Source organism: Coloeus monedula (assembly GCF_965178545.1).
Source record: "Coloeus monedula genome assembly, chromosome: 25".
NCBI classification, from domain to species: domain Eukaryota; kingdom Metazoa; phylum Chordata; class Aves; order Passeriformes; family Corvidae; genus Coloeus; species Coloeus monedula.
In genome coordinates, this window is record NC_138805.1 from 6,611,354 (window position 1) to 6,630,285 (window position 18,932).

Here is an 18,932-nt window from a genome sequence, read left to right on the forward strand (position 1 = left end):
CTCTCCTGTAGACGCAGGTGTGGGTCTGCCAGACTGCAGTGTCAGTAGCCGAGATCCTCTTCCTGATCTTCCCTGTAAGTAGATGAAGTAGGAATTCCGTGTAAAAAAAGATGAGGCAGAACACAAAGAAATGGTGTTATTTCTTTGTGCAGCTCACCTTGTCCTTTCACAGTCTTGTCCCTTTTCACTTGCAGGATACTGTTCTTGCAGTGCCTGCCCTTCTCAAAGCTTAGTGGCCACATTACACAGTGCTTTGAAAAAAAGAGCAACAAGTGGCATCTCTGTTTCCAAAGTTCATAGGAAAGTTAAGACTGGCCAACATAAATACTTGAGGTGAAAATGGATTAGGAAAGGTGGAATGACATATAAACAAAAAGATGTCGCCACACATTTGGGTGGCACATGAACTGGATTGACACTTACAGACTCCCTGACACACCTGCCTCAGTGGGGACAGCGAGCCTTTAACCTCATGCCTCTTTCAGAGGGAGGAGCTTCCCAGCAGGTCAGGTTTTCATCAGTGAATTAAAAAGAGAGGATTTGCATAAGTTTGCAGGAAGTTGGGCTACATTTGTACTAGAATAATAAACACAGAAACATTTCTTTTGCTGGAATGTGTCTTTAGGGTGGTTTGAATAATAGCTTACAGGAGGAAAGCTTTGTTGTTTGATATGAGCAGCAGATTTTATGCATTAAGGGTTTGTTTGTGTATATATTTATCCTTTGTTTTCCTGTAACTCTTTTTGGTTGTTCCATAGCTATAAACTGTAGTTGCTGTATATGTGTATATGAAAGTTTTATTTCCTTTTTAGCAATTGTTTGTTAGAAGAAAAAATGCCAGTATCTTTTTGGGGGAAGAAAAATCCTCTAGAATCCTTTTGTGCTTCAATCACAGTGGAGTTCATTTCAACATTAATATTCACGTCCTCAAACTTCCATCCTCTTTCTCATTGCAGGATGAACAGTTTTTAGGTTTTGGTTCAGATGAAGAAGTCAAAGTACGAAGTCCCACCAGGTCCCCCACAGGTAAGTTCAAGTTGCAGGATTGGGTGTTGACTTTCTGTTTTCTTTTGTGATAGTTTTGCTGTGCCTCCCGTGTTTATTCCACCAAATCTCATCCACCATAAAAGTCACACCAGTCTTTAGATTCAGTGCAGTTAGTTTTGGATTCTCTGTGTCTGATCTATAAAGGAACAGGGAAACTTTGAGTAAAAGAGTTATACCGATAAACCAGTATTTGAAACCTCATGTCAGTGTTCTGGAGAGGCAGCTATTTAACAGTAATGGTCTGAAACTGGTTTGGCTATTTCAGTATCTTTCAGTAGACTCCTTGTTGCCTTATTGTCAATAAATGCTCTCACCAGAGCACTCTGCTCTGCCACCATAATCATCTGCTCAGCTTGGCCTCAACAGCAAACTGTGGTGGAGCGCCTTGCTAGCACAAGGGCAGATCCAGAACTGAAATAGCTGGGCTTGGTGAGGGTGCAGTGAAATGCATTGATCAAGGTGAGTAATCAAGTCTTGTGCTTGATGGCTCCAAGTCAATGCCAAGTATTAACTGTGCTTCGAAACTAAACCAGTGTTTTGCAAATTGTCTTATGTCAGCCTCCTGTTGGTCTTGCTCTCTTGACCTCTCCCTTAGCAGTGCAGATGGATGGCACTTGAAAAGAAGGATTTTTTTTCCTTTCAACCAGCTGTGCTCTGTTTAAAAAAAAAATTAATGTGTTTAAAAGGTGGCATGTGCCCTTGAGAATTATTGCTCCTTCCCAATATGAGGTTGGTACTGGGCTTGTGCCATTGCATATGTAGTTGTTGGGAAAAGACAAACTTGCATTTTTAAACAAGTTATCTGTGTGGTATTTTATGTGGGAAGAGAGGTTTGTTGGGAAGTACACTACATGTACTCTATACATGTAGTGATAAAACTATTTTTATTTGTTGATTATCTGAGGCATTTTGGCAACATATGGGCAGCATGACTGATACTGAGTATATACTTGTGTGACCTGGATAGTGCTTATCTCACACTTGGAGAAATTTAATATGTTCCCTGTATTCTCTACTTCCCTCTCAGTTAAATCTAGTCCGCGGAAACCTCGTGGGAGGCCCCGGAGCAGTTCTGACCGAAGTTCAGCTGTACTGTCAGACTCTTCATCAGTGTGTTCCCCTTCAAGCAAATCTGAAACCACATCCATGGAGAAAGTAAAGAAGAAGGAGTCGAAGAGTGGGGAAAAAAGACGAGGAAGACCTCCAACACTTACAAGTGTGAAGTTCAAATTGTCACAGGAGAAGGACACATCGGACACTCAGAAGGGCAGCAAAGAAGAAAAAGAGAGTCTGAAAAAAATCAAGAGATCACCATCCACTACATTTCAGCAAGCAACTAAAATCAAGAAATTAAGAACTAGTAAGCTTTCCCCACTGAAATCTAAATTTAAGCCTGGGGCAAAACTTCAGATTGGGAGGAAGAGTGTTCAGATTGTGCGCAGGAGAGGCAGGCCACCGTCCTCTGAACGTTTAAAGACTTCCTCAACTTTAGTCATAAACTCACAGCTGGAGAAACCCCAGAGGATTCGCAAAGAAAAGGATGGCACACCGCCTCTCACAAAGGAAGAGAAGGCTGCTATCAGACAGAGTCCACGCAGGATTAAACCCGTTAGGATTATACCTTCCACCAAGAGGACGGATGCTGCGATTGCTAAGCAACTCTTGCAGAGGGCTAAAAAGGGAGCACAAAAAAAGATTGAGAAAGAAGCAGCCAAACTGCAGGGCAGGAAGGGGAGAACCCAGCTCAAAAATATTCGACAGTTCATCATGCCAGTTGTGAGTGCGATCTCTTCACGGATTATCAAAACACCCAAACGGTTTATTGAGGATGAAGACTACGATCCTCCTATTAAAATATCCAGACTAGAATCCACACCAAACAGCAGGTTTAGCGCTACATCTTGTGGCTCCAGTGAAAAGTCCAGTGCTGCTTCTCAGCATTCGTCTCAGATGTCTTCAGATTCCTCACGGTCCAGCAGCCCCAGCGTGGATACATCTACAGACTCCCAGGCTTCTGAGGAGATGCAGATGCTTTCTGAGGAGCGAAGCAATACTCCAGAAGTTCACACTCCCCTGCCTGTTTCTCAGTCCCCTGAAAATGATAACGGTGATAGGAGAAACAGAAGGTTTTCGATAACAGAAAGAAGTTTTGGCCAGAGGACTGCAAAAAAGCTGTCAGCCTTACCAAGCGTGCCGCAGCAGCAGTCCTCCTCCTCTCCTCCTCCCCCTTTGCTCACTCCCCCGCCACCGCTGCAGCCTGCTTCAAGCATCTCAGACCATACCCCTTGGCTTATGCCTCCAACCATACCGTTAGCCTCACCCTTTCTCCCTGCTTCTGCTGCGCCAATGCAAGAGAAGCGAAAGTCGATTCTGCGAGAGCCAACATTTAGGTGGACCTCCCTGAAACATTCCAGGTCAGAGCCACAGTACTTCTCATCAGCAAAGTATGCCAAAGAGGGTCTTATTCGCAAACCGATATTTGATAACTTCAGACCCCCGCCGCTGACACCGGAGGACGTTGGCTTTGCATCTGGCTTCTCAACACCAGGTGCGACAGCTCCCACTCGTCTCTTTTCACTGCACTCTGGAGCCAGGTTTGATATGCACAAGAGGAGTCCTCTGCTGCGAGCACCACGATTCACACCAAGTGAGGCCCACTCCCGGATCTTCGAGTCTGTAACCTTGCCCTCATCAGTCGGTCGCGCCACTACGGGGACCTCTGCCACAGGCACGTCCTCTCGGAGACGGAAGAGGAAAGCGTTCAGCCCCATCCGATCAGAACCCAGATCTCCTTCGCACTCCATGAGGACGAGGAGCGGAAGGCTTAGTACCTCTGACCTGACAACTCTCACCCCACAGTCTTCTGTCTCTTCCTCATTAACTAGTATTTCAGTTAGTTCTCTTGCCACTAGTGCCTTAAATTCAACTTTTACTTTTCCCTCCCATTCCCTATCGCAGTCTGGGGAATCAGCAGAAAGAAGCCAGAGACCAAGGAAGCAGACAAGCACTCCAGCAGAGCCTTTCTCATCTGGTAGCCCTACTCCTCTCTTCCCCTGGTTCACATCAAGTCCCCAGACAGAGAGAGGCAAAAACAAGGACAGGACAGCAGAAGAACTCTCCAAAGATAAAGATGCTGACAAAGGCCTGGAGAAGGACAAGAACAGAGAGAAAGACAGAGAGAGAGAAAAGGAGAACAAACGGGAGTCAAGGAAAGAGAAAAGGAGAAAAGGGTCAGAAATACAGAGTAGCGCTGCTTTGTTTCCTGTAGGTAAAATGCCCAAAGAAAAAGCCAGTGAAGATGCTGCAGCATCATCGTCTGCCAAAAAAACTGCCGGGCGGAAGAAGTCTACAGCAGTAGATCCCGTGACAGACATTTCCACTGCTGCTCTGGTAGATATGGCAGCTGTCAAAACCAAAACATCCAAGAAAGGTAGAGGGGGGCTGGACAAATCAGACCTGGACCTCAGCCCCACCGTGCCATCTTTGGAGAAGGAAAAAGCTCTGCGTCTTTCTGCTCCTTCATCAAGCACTGTTAAACATTCTGCTTCCTCCATCAGTTCTATGTTGGCTCAAGCAGACAAACTGCCAATGACTGACAAGAGGGTAGCCAGTCTTCTGAAAAAGGCAAAAGCCCAGCTGTACAAGATTGAGAAGAGCAAGTCCCTCAAACAAGCAGATCAGCCAAAAGCACAGGTATTCCTTTTTCCAAGTTGGGTTTTTTGCTAGAGTGCATCTTACTTTGAACTTGTCCTGAAAGTCACAAGTAGCTTTTGTATACTGAGCGTGAAGAATTAATGTGCCAAGCTAAGCAGCTGTTAGTGCAACAGATGGCAAACGATGCGAAAATAAGGAGTCCTGGGCAGAAGCTGAGGGGAAGAGGGAGCTGCTGTGTAGTCAGCTCAGAGGGGAGCTGCATGCATTTTGGAGACCAGTACAGCATAGCTGCTTATTGGGTTTCTCTGAATAAATCTAAGCAAAGCAATTATCTAGAGCAGTACTTGCTCTGAAAAGTGTGGTTCCAGCAAAATGCAGTGTCTGTCTTGGCCTCGATGTTTCTCGGGGACCGTCCTCAAGTGTAAAGCTGGCTTCTGAAGAGAAAGTTGTTCCTTGATCTTTCTCTCTGTTTTTTAACTTTATGCAGTGATCTCTGACTTATGGAAGGGAGGAAAATCCATTGGAATTTTGCATGTGATTTGGGGAACTGCTTCCTACCACTTTCCTCTTTTCCCTCTTCCCCACCCCAAAACCACCCTTTTCTGCAGTCCTCTTTACCTGCCAGAAAGGGAGGTGAGATACGTTTTCAGGGAACACTTTTTATTTAAATGTTTGCTTTTTGTAGCGGCACTAGTGTTGAAAATCACTAGTACATACTTCAAATAGAGAAGCCTTCAGCTGTTTGTCTCTGAAATGAAGACGCCCATGCATCTGTATGACTGGCCTGGTATAGCAGAATCCCAGACTCTCACAGTTGCTTGCTTGGGACAGTTCTTTCAGTGGGAGAGATTCCAGAATCTTAGGAAAACATGGAAAATTGCACTAAGATACTCCATTTGTTTAGCACCTCAGTAAACCCAACCTCCTCATCTGAAACATCAGCAGGTGCAAAGCTCTCAGACAGCCTCATCTACTATTGGCTTCTGCTGGATCAGTCAGCACTAGGTGCCGCTTCAGTTCCAGTGGACTCTTGATTTTTTTTATGTCGGTGTCTTGATAACATGGCTTCATGAGCAAGTCGGCTTTCCTGTAGTGGATAGAGACTTACCTTGTAATTCTAATTGAGTCAAACCTTTTGTTCTCTTGCATTTATCCTTTCTTGGATAACTGAGGCTCGGAAGGCAGAGTCTTTGTTTTTATCTTGATTCTTACAAAATGCAAGCTAAGATATAATTTGCTTAGAAGTTTCCATTACATGTTTCTCAGCCTCATTTTGGTAACTTTCTTAGGAATACTGTCTGCTCTCATGTTCTGAAATCTAGGGGCAAGAGAGTGATTCATCAGAAACGTCAGTCCGAGGACCACGAATAAAACATGTGTGCAGGAGAGCAGCTGTTGCACTGGGCCGCAAGCGAGCAGTGTTTCCTGATGACATGCCCACTCTGAGTGCCTTACCGTGGGAAGAGCGGGAGAAGATACTGTCTTCCATGGGGAATGATGGTGAGTTAGGATTTCTAGTTTTCATCTGTGGGTCCATACAGAGTCAGCTTCTATTGACTGCTTAAAATGAGGACTTCAAGTGATTAACAAGGGAAAGTATGTTAAAGATCTCTGGGCTCTCTGTTACAGTGCCACTCAAACAGGGTTAATCCTTTAAGCTATTAGGAACTGTGTTAAATACGTGTGTTCTGCACCAAACCTGTGTCCTGCTGAGGGGCGTGTGCACATGTGTATACACAGAATCACATGCATCCGTGTGGCTCTGCAGATGAACTTAGGCTTCATGGGCTAAATTAGACACTCCTGAAACATTCTTTGACATCAGCAAATTCACATTAGAAATATTCTTTTGGTAGATAAGTCATCGATAGCTGGCTCAGAAGAGGCTGAACCTCTTGCTCCACCTATCAAGCCCATTAAGCCGGTTACCAGAAACAAGGCACAGCAAGAACCTCCGGTGAAGAAGGGCCGGCGCTCCAGGCGCTGCGGGCAGTGTTCGGGCTGTCAGGTTCCAGAGGACTGTGGTGTCTGCACTAACTGTCTAGACAAACCCAAGTTTGGTGGGCGCAATATAAAGAAGCAGTGCTGCAAGTAAGTGTGTCTGAGAGACTGTTGAGCTAATCCGTGCTCGGAGTGGGATAAGTGTACTCACACACTGGGCCAGGAACAGCAGATTTGCCCTGTGTCATGGGCTTGGACTGAGCTTGACCTGGGCTGAGGCTGGATCAAAGCAAGGGACTGTAAACAGTTTGAGACTCTAAACCACAATTCAGAGCTCTTTCTCTGGAGTTCACTTCTGGTTTATTCTCCTCAGTTTAATGAAAGTGGCAGAGTATTGAGAATTGTTCGGTGTGGGATCTGTGGCTTTTGTTAGGTAGTACAGGATTTTGCAAGGAAGGCAATGTGCACGTAAATATTTCTCTTATTTTCCCAAACTGCATTCATGAAGAGCTTGTGTTTTCAAGCTGGTGTTTATTTAGCTTATATACACTTTGTATATCAAAGGTGTCTCTGGATATCATTAAGAAATGCCATTCTTCCTTGATTTCTTCTGTCATTTTTTATACAGATCACTTAGACTGAACCTTTTTGTTTTTTATATTGCTGTATTAAATTGATTTTACCAGACTAGATAATCTATCTGAAAAGGCAGCAGCTAAAGTGGCACCAGTAGATTGTTGTGGTATAAGAGCTATTTATAAAGACTTGCTGTGAGAATTGCTGTGTGAGAACACTCTGCAGACTAGAAGGAGTCTTGCTCTCAGCAGCTTTGCCCAGGCTTTCTGCTGGATTTCAGAGTCACGAGCCCTGCTGCAGGAATGGAGGAGGAAACAAATCCTGGCCCAATCTACAGAAGACAGTATATGCCAAGCATAAGACAAATAGGGAATAAAGTTGAATCAGGTTAGCAAAAAACTTGGTCCCCTAATCCAGTCTCACTCCAAGAGTATTCAGTTTTGTCTGAACAAAAGTAGTGTGTGTATTGGTAATGTTATTTTCAGTTTTTGATGTTGAGTATTTATGGACTGCCCTCTTAATGTCTGCATCTTTCTTCTGATTTCATGACATGTTCTTTCTTCTTAGAATGAGGAAATGTCAGAATCTACAGTGGATGCCTTCAAAAGCTTATCTCCAGAAGCAAGCTAAAGGTAGGCTGAAAGATTTGCCTTGCATATAGCACAAGACAGAAGTTTTCGTTTCGTAGGTTTTGCTCTCTGTGCTGTTGTTGTGGCTACACTGAGCTTATAAAGGTTATTCTGCAGGGTGCCAACCTGCCTGCACTGTTGGTGGCAGGTGCAAGGGGCAGGAGAGATGTGAGTACTGACAGACATTGTACACCCCAGTGTCTCTCACTGGACTGGACTGGTGCTGACTGGACTGGTTTGCTTCCTTCCTTTTGCTTCCTTTTCCTTCCTCGCAGAGTCTGCTCTCAGCTCTGAATCTGTGTTATTGCAGGAGGGTGTTGCTTATTGCTGTTGCAAAATAGGGGCCCAAGGTGTGAGAGAACATGGATTGAAGTATAAGCCAAGTTTATTTTTTGAGTACAGTTTTTTCTTTTGTATGACAGAATGACAAAGTTCTGAATCAAAGTGTCTGTATCCTTGTTTTAAAAGAGCAGCAGATCATTTGAAGTCACACCATTTTGTCTGTGTTGCTTTATCTGTGCTTCTTTTTCTTAGCTGCAAAAAAGAAAGAGAAGAAATCCAAGACAAATGAGAAGAAAGAAAGCCATTCTGGAAAAAACCAGTTGGACTCTGGACAGAAACAAACTCCTCAGGCTGTTGTACCAAGAGAAGACAATTCTGGGAAGAAGAGCAGTGAGCCTGCCCGTAAGCCTGTTGAGGAAAAGCATGAGGATGGGAATTCCTCCGTTTCTGTGTCAGAGCCCAAACAGGTCCCTGCATCTGGTACCAGAAAGACTGGCAAGCAGATGTGCCAGCCAGTCCAGCTCTCTCCTTCTCAGCCACCAAGCTCAGGACCTTTGAAAAAAGAAGCGCCTAAACTTAGCACTTCTGAGCCCAAGAAAAAGCAGACTCCCCAACCAGAAATAGGTAAATGGGACTATTTATCCTCGATATGTTTGAGTCCTGTTAAGTAACAATACCGCTAAAAGCTGGTGCATTTTAAATCTGATGAATGCTTTATGGTGTGTTAAAATTTCAGCAGATTATTTTGAAAATTTTGCTTAGAACTGTCTTCCTTTTTATTGAGCCACAGTGTATGTTAGGGCAAGGAGAAAGATGGCTATCCTGGTTGGGACTCTGAGTCTTATAGTTGTGCCAGTCTTGAAGAGTGTTTTCAGTATTGTTAAGACTGTCAACTTCCCATTCTGAATGTGAAACCAGGAGGATGTAATCTTTTACTGCAAAAGTATAGTCCACTATTGTATGTAGTGCAGAGCAGCGTGAACAGTCACCAGCCAGGTCGCTCTGGGATTTCTGTGGCTTTGTACCCACAGTGCTCCAGATTGTGAGCAGAGCAAACTCTTCTTGTAGTCTTGCCTCAAAGAGACTGCTCATAGCTGGGGAGGTGCAGCCACAGAAGAAGGTGGAAAAATTCTAGTCTAAAACTCATCGCACATTACCCAGCTGATTTTTTTCCCTTTTCTTCTCTACAGGTGGCTGTTAGTTACTTGAAATACTCATAATTTTTCCCCCCCTTCCTAGGCACAGAACAAAGCAAACAGAAAAAAATTGCTCCCCGTCCAACTTTCCCTGTGAAACAGAAACCAAAAGAAAAGGTGAATACTGTTTTTTATACAGTCAGTAAAATTTCAAGCACCTGGAACTTCTGTCCAGAAAGTAGAACTGTATTGCTTAACTCTTGGCAGGTTTTTTTATTTGGTTCTTAAACATGTTAGATTTTCCCTTGTATGTGGCAGTATGTGGACAACAAAAAACGTGGCCTATGCCTAAGATTCAGTTCAGATGTTATTTTGTAGATTTGTGTGTTGGAGGGTGGAGGCTAGCTTTTCCATAAAATATGCAACTACCTTTGTCTCAGAAATAGCTCGATCGTGGAAAAAAAGTATTGTCTTGTGTAAACCTGAGGGAGAAGTGAGTAGAGCCTGTTTATACCCAGAGCTGCCCCACTGCAGCAAAACACCAGCCCATGCTCTGATGAGAGAACAATGTGATGGTAGAGCACATGGAATTAGGACTGTAATTGCATATGGAATGCTCTTAGGGAATGGTTTGTAGAATGGTCACTTCCCTGCAGCTTTGTAACACTTGTTAATTTTGTGCTGCTTTGGGGGTTTGTGAATTATTACTGGATATAAATGCTGGTTAAGTTGTAACATCCAGAGTCGGGATTAATGCAGGCTCCTTTGCTTGACCAGGAAAAGCCCCCTCCTCTAAGCAAGCCAGAGAGCAGCACACTGAACTTGCTCAGCACTCTGACTAATGGCAGCAGTTCCAAGCAAAAGCCACCTACAGATGGAGTCCACAGAATCCGGGTGGATTTCAAGGTAGAGGACAACGTGTTTTAAGTATTTGAATGTCCCTTGGCTCTAGACACTGGAACTAGAGTCCTCTGAAAGTGCTGGCAGTAGTTGCTGAGTTTGTGTGTCTGGTACCTTTCAGAGGGAACTGCAAAATAGGAGCCTCATGACAAGTCACTTGGTTGATTCTTAAAAGCTTGTTATGCCTTTTTTTTCTTATAATTAGAGTACTGGATGAAGAGACACTTAAAGCTTTAAAACCTTAACTGTCAATGTGTGAGGATGAGCAAGAATTTGAGGTTTATGAAGAATTATTCCATTAAGATGGAACTTTAAAACCTTACCACAACTTGAGCCAACAAGATTTGGGGAAAATGTTAGTAACTTGTAATTCACAACGTTTGGGGTATATCTGGGGTTTTAAAATGATAAATCATGTACATTTTTGAACAACAGTGTTGAAATAATAATAAAAATTAATATTTTCCTAATAATTTTTCAGTCCATCTATAAGTGTCGATACCGGAGATCATAGTGAGATCTCATAAGTGTTTATACAAATATGGAGCTTTAATAAAGTATAATTCTTTTGAAATTTCATTTTTAGTAATACTCGTGCAATTGTGAAAAGCATTGTCCTGTTCCTTAGGTTTGCTTTCCCTAGAAGGAAGGCTCTAGCATGCCACTGAGTGCTCTCGGCAGGAACAGCGCCGAGGTGTGACTCTCCCAGAATACACTGTAAAGTAGACTGAGGTAGACATTCAAATTATTTCAGTTTGAGACATCTTAATCACAGGCCCAGAACCAAGCAGTCGCGTGAGCAATTTGTACTGATGTTGTATTGCCTTGTTCTGCATGGTGATGTGTCCTTTTGTACTTTCAGGAGGACTGTGAAGTGGAGAATGTTTGGGAGATGGGTGGGTTAGGCATCGTCACCTCGGTACCTATTACTCCCAGGGTGGTGTGTTTTCTCTGTGCCAGCAGTGGACATGTGGAGGTAAAGCATTGTATTCTGCTGTTGATGACTTAATTACAGCACTGTATTGTTACAAAAATAAATAAATAAAAATTATAATTACCTTAATCCAGAAGAAATTAAAATAATACCTGTAAATCTGTCCTTGCTAGAATTTGTCCCAAGATACTAACGGGCAAGGTATTTAAAATCAGTTTGGAAACTTCAAGGGTGCTTTTTTTGGAGGTGTATGAGTTGTGAAGAACAGCATATTTGAGAGCACCCATGTCTCTTAATTTGGGAACTCACATCTGGTGTAAAGCAGCAGCTTTGCTCTCTTTTAACCTGAAATAAGAAGGACTGCCCAATGGTGCTAAAGGGTTTTAGGCAGCATTGACTTTTCCAGGTGCGTCTGTATCTGCCAAGAGCTGCAAACTGTTACAGAAACATGACTGGAAAGGTTCTGGCGCTGCCTAAGGAGCTGGATTGAGATGTGTTAAATGCATTTCCAGGTGTAGATAGGTGCCTTCTCAGCATCTCCAGACCAGCTGACCTGGGAAGGTGGTGCTAGTGCTCTAGGAGGGCCTGGGTTCTGATGATTGGGCAGGGGAAAAGGGGGTTAAGTTCTGGATGTGGACATCAGTGCACTTGAGGTCCATGAAGGCCCTGTGGGGCATGGAGCCATCCCCTTCTTAGTCAGGGGCCCCCAGGGGACAAATGATTCCCACGTTCCCTGTGAGCCTACGGTGTCTGTGCCCTGAGGATGATTGTTTTTCTGATACGACCAGCCTTGGACAGAATACAGAGAAATTAGAAGAGCTTTGTAATGGCAAAGTGGACTGAACGGAGGGAGAGACTCTCTTTGCTCTGCATGTCCCTACTTCATGCACCAAGTGTGTCTTCTGGTGCAGTTGGCTTGTAATACAGGGAGGAAGTGAGGGAGGGAGATCCTGAAGAACCCTATAGGCCTTTGTCAATGCTCAAAGCACTTAGTTAACGGGTACCAGACTCCCAGTGGGCGTGAGGTGTCCAGTCGGTGTTTAGCTTACCTGAAATACACAGTTTCCCTCCTAAAATCTTGTCCTGTCAGTTGTAAAGCAGAATTCAAAATAGTTCGGAGCACAAGGGGGCTGGTTTGGGAACATGGAGCAGCTTCTGCTTTGCTAAAACCTGCCTCTCCCCCCTTGCAGTTTGTATATTGCCAGGTCTGCTGTGAGCCCTTCCACAAATTCTGCCTGGAGGAGAGCGAGCGGCCCCAGGAAGACCAGCTGGAGAACTGGTGCTGCCGTCGCTGCAAGTTCTGCCACGTCTGTGGGAGACAGCACCAGGCCACCAAGGTACCCCAAAACCACTGGGTGACTGAGCAGCACCCTCACTGCTCCCAGGGCTCCTCTCGCTCCGGAGGGCGGCCAGCAAGCATGTGCCAGGAGCAGAGTCTCTGTGCGCTGGGGAGGAGGCCTCTTGAGTTGCTCCATTGCAGCTTCTTTCTCATGACCTGAGTGGGGGGATCCAGTCAAAAATGGCAAAGTCCAGAATTTTGCATCCCTTTGCAGGGTGTCTGTACTAATGCTTTTTTTCCTTATTCTTGTAGCAGTTGCTGGAGTGTAACAAGTGCCGAAACAGCTATCACCCTGAGTGCCTGGGCCCAAACTACCCAACAAAACCCACCAAGAAAAAGAAAGTTTGGGTGAGGGATTTTAATTTCTTTTTTGGGTAATTCATTTGTTGACTGATGGTAATGCCATGGAGCAGAGCTCTGCAGGTGATTTCCTCTGATGCAGTTCCTCATCTCTTCAAGGCAAGGTGCCTATTGCATCAGAAAGTACATTTGGAAATAGATAGTGAGGTGGTTGGTTGATGTTTGAAGAAAGCAGAATTTTTAAAGAGATTACCCCTTTTTTCAGTTGTAGTAAGTCATAAGATCATAGGGAGTTTTTTGATCATGGTCTCATAACATGGAAGAAGGTCTTTAAAATGGAAGCATTTACCTTGTTAACAAACCCATTGATACTGGTATTGAGAGACAATTCAGATTAATGTGCTAATTTGTGTCTTTCAGGCTTTTGTTCTAAACAAGTGCCTGTAGTGTATTTGCTTCTAAGACTTCGTACGTGTTTCCTTCTACAATATACAGAGTTTAAAAACTGTTAAAATAGGACTTTATGTTTTAGATCAGAAGAACTGCCACAACTACGTGTGTTTTATGTGAGGGAAAGGTGATATTTTCTTCAGTGCAAATATGAAGGACAAAAAAACTATGCTGTGATTTGGTGTCATGTTTTTTCTTGTTGCATTATCACCATCTTACCATAAAGGAAATGAGCTCGGTTCTTCTCAGTGAAAGTTTCAGCATTTAAAACTCCTTGTTCTGTTGGGTAACATCTCTGCACTTATGAAATAATAAAAATTATGAAATGTGTTGAAAGCACAGAAACTGCTGGATAAAAGCAAGTAATTCTTGCCAAATGAATTCATTTTCCAGATATGTACCAAGTGTGTTCGCTGCAAGAGCTGTGGATCAACAACACCAGGCAAAGGGTGGGATGCACAGTGGTCTCATGACTTCTCCCTGTGTCATGATTGTGCCAAACTCTTTGCTAAAGGTACATAAAGTTGTGATTCTTTACAGCAGGCGCTTCCTCAGCTGCTTGGTTTTGAATCAGCCAGTGTGAGTGGGCAGAGGGCCAGCGTGGCACCTGAGCTTGGCACGGTCCAGCCAGCAGTGCAGGCTGGTTATGGTCGAGCCTGAAAGCACACGTAATAGTTCAAAGCCAGGATCTTAGGTTGTGCAGTGGCTCGCCAAAGTCACCACTGCTTTAAGTTTGGGGCTTTCAGCATGTAAACACTCTGCCATATAAAGGAATTATTGCACACTTGTTGCCCCAGAGTTTCAAGTAGCAGTTGAGGTGAGGAAAAGACATTTTAACATACTTTTGACTTAAAAGCAATTTAAAAGCAAAATTTCTATTGTAAAGTGGTTGTTCCTTGTGTTAGTTGCTGTACACGATGCCTTTGTACCTCAGAGGGCATTCTGGGGAAAAATCTTGAAAGTTTCGAATGTTCCACCTAATTTCTTGCCTATGTGTCATCTTTGTCCTTTCATTTTGCTCTTGAATATAGTATTTTGTTAGTCTCGCCATGCCTAAAAAATGGCTGCCCAGCCATGGAATTCTAAAGTAGTTGTTGGCCTTCCAAAGTTATTTTTTGTAGCCTCATAATAGTAGAGGGGATTGTACTGGCAGTTTACTGGGAGGGGTGTTCGGAGCTGCTTTCTTTTTAAGTAACCAGTGAGTAACCACACAGCCTTTAAGGTGTGTTTGGCACCCAAACTTCTGATAAGATCCCATTTTGTTTGCAGGAAATTTTTGTCCTCTCTGTGACAAATGCTACGATGATGATGACTACGAGAGCAAGATGATGCAGTGTGGGAAATGCGACCGCTGGGTCCACTCCAAATGTGAAAACCTTTCTGGTAAGGAAAACCTCATCCTCTCAGTACTGAAAAACATGGGGCAGTGATTAGACCAAAGCAATCAAGTCTTGGACCTTTCTACTAGAGTGTTACTTTAACATGCTCACCTGTTGTGACCTACCTGAAAAATACCTGTAGAGTGACAGCAGGTAAACCAGTGCTAATACCAATGACATCCTGAAAGCACAGGACTTTCCTCAAAGGCATTGTCCCTCAATTAGCTGTACAAGGGGCTTTTATTACGTGAAAAGTGTTTCAGTTAGGCAGGAAGTGCAGGGCAGGGATTTTTCCCTGTATCCTTCAGTAAAGCAGTTCAGATGGTTATCTTGTCTTCTTTTGTCTCCAGATGAAATGTATGAGATACTCTCCAACTTGCCTGAGAGTGTTGCGTACACCTGCATTAACTGTACAGAGCAGCATCCTGCAGAATGGCGTCTGGCACTGGAAAAGGAGCTGCAGATTTCCTTGAAGCAGGTTTTAACAGCCCTGTTGAATTCCAGAACTACCAGCCACTTACTGCGGTATCGACAGGTAAGCTGGGGCCTGTGCCCTGTTGGTGTTACTCTGACTTGAAGTGTACATGGAACTCAGTTGAGTTGTTGAGGTGTTGCTGTGCCTCAAACTGCAGAAGTGTCTGCATCATACTTGGAACAACGTGTGCTGTGATTTATTTCTATTTTTTCTGTCTTTTGTTGATTCCTTTGGAAGCAGAGAAGTGGGTATCTGTGATACAGCTTGTGAAGCTGAAAGAAAAATAGGGTAAAGTTCTTCAAGGAATGGGAGGATTTAGCTCTGTGATGGTGAAGGTGCTTTTCTGACCGAAGAACAGGATCTTTGTCTTGAAATAACGCATTCAGAAATAAGACTTCTGAGCAATGAGTCTGATCCTTACGCCTGATGGCTCTGTCCTGCTGTGCACCTTACAGGTCTCAGCAGAAAGCTGGTTAAGAGCTTTTCATTATTGCCCCTACATTTCGGATAGAAATTCAGAACTCTGGTCTCCTTTCCTTCACATTAGCGAGAATCTTTGGGCCAATAAATGTGCTTGAGAGTGTATCTTCAGGAGTAGCTGCATTTCAGTAGTCAACATCTCTCTGTCTCATTGCTGGTGTTCACAGGCAGCAAAACCACCTGATTTAAATCCTGAGACAGAAGAGAGTATCCCATCCAGAAGCTCTCCTGAGGGTCCCGATCCTCCTGTTCTAACAGAAGTCAGTAAACAGGAGGAGCAGCAACCTCTGGATCTGGAAGGAGTGAAAAGGAAAATGGATCAAGGAGGTTATACTTCTGTGGTATGTCAAAGTTGTCATGTTCCACTCTGTTACTAGACACTGTGAATTGCTTCATCACCTATGGTGTTCATAACTGATCAGTTTAAGCCTTTTCTTTAGGAACAAGGAAGTGGGTTATCATGCTGCTAAAAATCTGGCTGATGCTGGTTAATATTGGTCCAGACACAAGTAATTGATGCTTTTGTGGGGCTCTCTGTAGCCAGCAGTGGTACTTGGTTATACCCAATTTGCTCTTAGTCAGACATTTATGTAGATAAAAGCAGGACAAGTCATTCTGAACATGCAAATTCTGACTGAAGGCCTGGCCAAATAGCCCTGCTGCAGTTGGTTAGCTGGAAACTAAGGCTTCATGGTTCAGTTCTCTTTGCAGAGAGCAGCCTTTTCCTCTTTTTTTCCTACAAAATTTTTAATCTTGGGGAACACTGTATATTGCAAAGTGGTTGGCAAATGTCCTGGCACCAGATTTTGATCAAATCCTTGTGAGACAGCTAGTTTAGTGTATTTAAAACCAGTCAGCAGTCAGCTGAAGTGAACAGTTGTGGGTGTAGCAGCTCTGCCAGCCAGTTTACAAATGCAGAGGGCTGCTTGTTTCTTCTCAGCCAAATACCCTTTCTGCTTTTAAGTTGATGCTCTGGTTCAATCTTACAGTTATCTCAAAGTTTACTTGATGCCTTAAAAAACTAGTGGTTGGTATAGCTGTGCAAAAGACAATCCTGTTAATGTGAAGTTTTGTGGATTTCTTACAGTTGGATTTTAGTGATGACATTGTGAAGATAATTCAAGCAGCCATTAATTCTGATGGGGGGCAGCCAGAGATTAAGAAGGCCAACAGCATGGTCAAGTCCTTCTTTATTCGGGTGAGCTGGCCTTCAGTTACTTTGAAATCTGCTTGGTATCCTACCACTGCTTGTTGATGTTGGAGTCCAAAGGGCCACCACATTTAGCCTTGCTTGGGTCTTTCCAGGAATAAAATAATACGTTGTCAGAATTGTTAATGTTAATGAAATGTTACTAGTTGTGCATTTACATGTGTATATCTTGGCTGAACGTCTTTGAATTTTTTGGTATGTTGTCCAACTTTTCTCATGGGATGTTGTTTTCCTTTAGCAAATGGAGCGTGTTTTTCCATGGTTCAGTGTAAAAAAGTCCAGATTTTGGGAGCCAAATAAAGTAACAAGCAAGTAAGTAATTGTTTTCTATCTGACTGCAACACCCTGCTGTTTGCCAGCTGGCCAAGCAAAACGTATTGAAAGAGCCTGTTTGTGGGGTTGGAATTTCTGTTTTTCCCTTTTTCTTTTCCTTTTTAGATTTTCCTAAGAAGTTACACAGTAATCCCATTCCCGTGTTTTGTACACACTTCCTTGTTTTAAGCAGAGTAACTGAAATTCTTATTTAGAACTAGGTATACTGTGTGTTGGCTTGTCAGTCCTGACCTTCCTTCCCTCTCCTCCTTCTCACACCCCCATTTGGGGTAGCCCTCCTGCATCTGTTACCCTTCAAAGAAGCAGACAGCCACATCACTAACCTTAAGATGTAACTGGTGGGGGGGGCATGCGGGCTGTAGCTAATTAATGGAGTTGTTGCTGGGGGGGTGGACGTCAGGTAGGCAGGCCCTGGTAGGCAGGGCATAAGGTCCCCTGGTGCAGCCAGGTGTGACACTGACTCCTTGCTGCATCTCAGCAGTGGTATGTTGCCGAATGCGGTGCTGCCCCCGTCGCTCGACCATAATTATGCTCAGTGGCAGGAGCGTGAGGAGAACAACCGCACTGAACAGCCCCCTCTGATGAAGAAAATCATTCCAGCTCCAAAACTCAAAGGGCCTGGAGAGCCAGATTCACCAACTCCTCTACATCCTCCTACACCTCCCATCTCTGGTAAGAGAACCAATGTCAAGATTGCCAATCACAAACCCAGAAATGCAGCTGTCTTGGAGACCTCTGTGACCTGAAATCATTCAGAGGCAGTAACATATGAGATGTTTCTGAGCCGAACTTGGACCCAGGAATGCTTTTGCGCCCACCTCTTTTCCCCCGGAATGAAGGTTCTGCAGAGGCTGACATCTGCTTTGCTTTCCAAGCTGGCTATTGAAAACTCTTCTGCCATGTTCACTTACTGACAATCCCTCCAGATGAATTTTTGCCTCCCTGAATTTCAAGAAAAAATACTGTTCTTTCTTTTAACTCTAAGGCTCTGACGGAAGCAGAGAGGATAGTCCTGAACTGAACCCACCTCCAGATGTGGAAGACAACAGGCAGTGTGCGTTGTGCCTGAAATATGGTGATGACAGTGCTAACGTGAGTATCTGCCCCATGCCCGTCTCTGTAGGACCCCATTTAAGCAGTGCTGTAGATTTGGTGCTGTGGGTAGGCTGGATGGGTTTTGTGAATTGTTGTGTCTTCTAGAGCATCTGAAAAGAGCATTTCCTTATGTTCTTCAGGATGCTGGACGTCTTCTCTATATTGGCCAAAACGAATGGACACATGTGAACTGTGCTTTGTGGTCAGCAGAAGTGTTTGAAGATGATGATGGTTCTCTGAAAAACGTGCACATGGCTGTGATCCGGGGAAAGCAGCTGGTGGGTAGAAGCAAAGAACACTTTGTTAAACTTCACGCTGATTTAGAATCACAAGATGGGAGCCCAGCTAAAAGATGCCTTGTGTGCATTTGTTCTTCTCTGTCCTTTCCTTGCAGTTTTTGTTTAACACTATATATAATAGAACTGACTGAAGGTATTTGGAAAGTTATTTTATCCTTGCTCGGTTCAGAAATATTGTGGAGACCAAGTGGAGCTTGCAAATGTGAGGACTGGATATGAAGCACAAGCAGGAAAGTTTGGGAAAGGCCTGGAAGAACCAGTCCACAAATGAAAAAGTTGTTCCATGTGAGGGATCCTTCTTCCTCTCACCTCCTCCTCCATGTCTCGCTTGTGTGTGTGAGTCACTGTAGTGAAACGGAGTGGCAATGAAGCGGGAGATCAGGCATTACTCTTAACAACTGTCTGTGCCAAAAAAACCCGACTGACAATAGCAATGGTGGTCTGGTTTTAGAAGGGATTAATTTTTTGGTTTT

At 43.9% G+C, this 18,932-nt stretch overlaps 1 protein-coding gene across 6 annotated transcripts in view; it reads left to right on the forward strand.

Moving 5' to 3' along the window:
* Positions 1-18,932, forward strand: part of KMT2A (lysine methyltransferase 2A) — a gene marked incomplete at its 5' end in the record, with an annotated part of 42,360 nt that overhangs the window by 7,663 nt on the left and 15,765 nt on the right. For 3 of the 6 annotated variants that reach the window (XR_014227083.1, XR_014227084.1, XM_082297021.1), the window contains 20 exons: positions 957-1,026; positions 2,075-4,740; positions 6,024-6,201; positions 6,558-6,792; positions 7,786-7,850; positions 8,382-8,753; positions 9,369-9,442; positions 10,043-10,171; positions 11,028-11,141; positions 12,290-12,436; positions 12,691-12,786; positions 13,582-13,702; positions 14,458-14,571; positions 14,918-15,102; positions 15,690-15,863; positions 16,610-16,720; positions 16,971-17,044; positions 17,544-17,737; positions 18,051-18,157; positions 18,301-18,438. Coding sequence is in view for 4 of the 6 variants with exons in the window: in XM_082297021.1 (XP_082153147.1) it covers positions 957-1,026; positions 2,075-4,740; positions 6,024-6,201; positions 6,558-6,792; positions 7,786-7,850; positions 8,382-8,753; positions 9,369-9,442; positions 10,043-10,171; positions 11,028-11,141; positions 12,290-12,436; positions 12,691-12,786; positions 13,582-13,702; positions 14,458-14,571; positions 14,918-15,102; positions 15,690-15,863; positions 16,610-16,720; positions 16,971-17,044; positions 17,544-17,737; positions 18,051-18,157; positions 18,301-18,438 (5,364 nt within the window). The remainder of the gene's footprint in view (positions 1-956; positions 1,027-2,074; positions 4,741-6,023; positions 6,202-6,557; positions 6,793-7,785; positions 7,851-8,381; positions 8,754-9,368; positions 9,443-10,042; positions 10,172-11,027; positions 11,142-12,289; positions 12,437-12,690; positions 12,787-13,581; positions 13,703-14,457; positions 14,572-14,917; positions 15,103-15,689; positions 15,864-16,609; positions 16,721-16,970; positions 17,045-17,543; positions 17,738-18,050; positions 18,158-18,300; positions 18,439-18,932) is intronic. The other 3 variants (XM_082297023.1, XM_082297022.1, XM_082297024.1) reach the window with 3 other exon arrangements.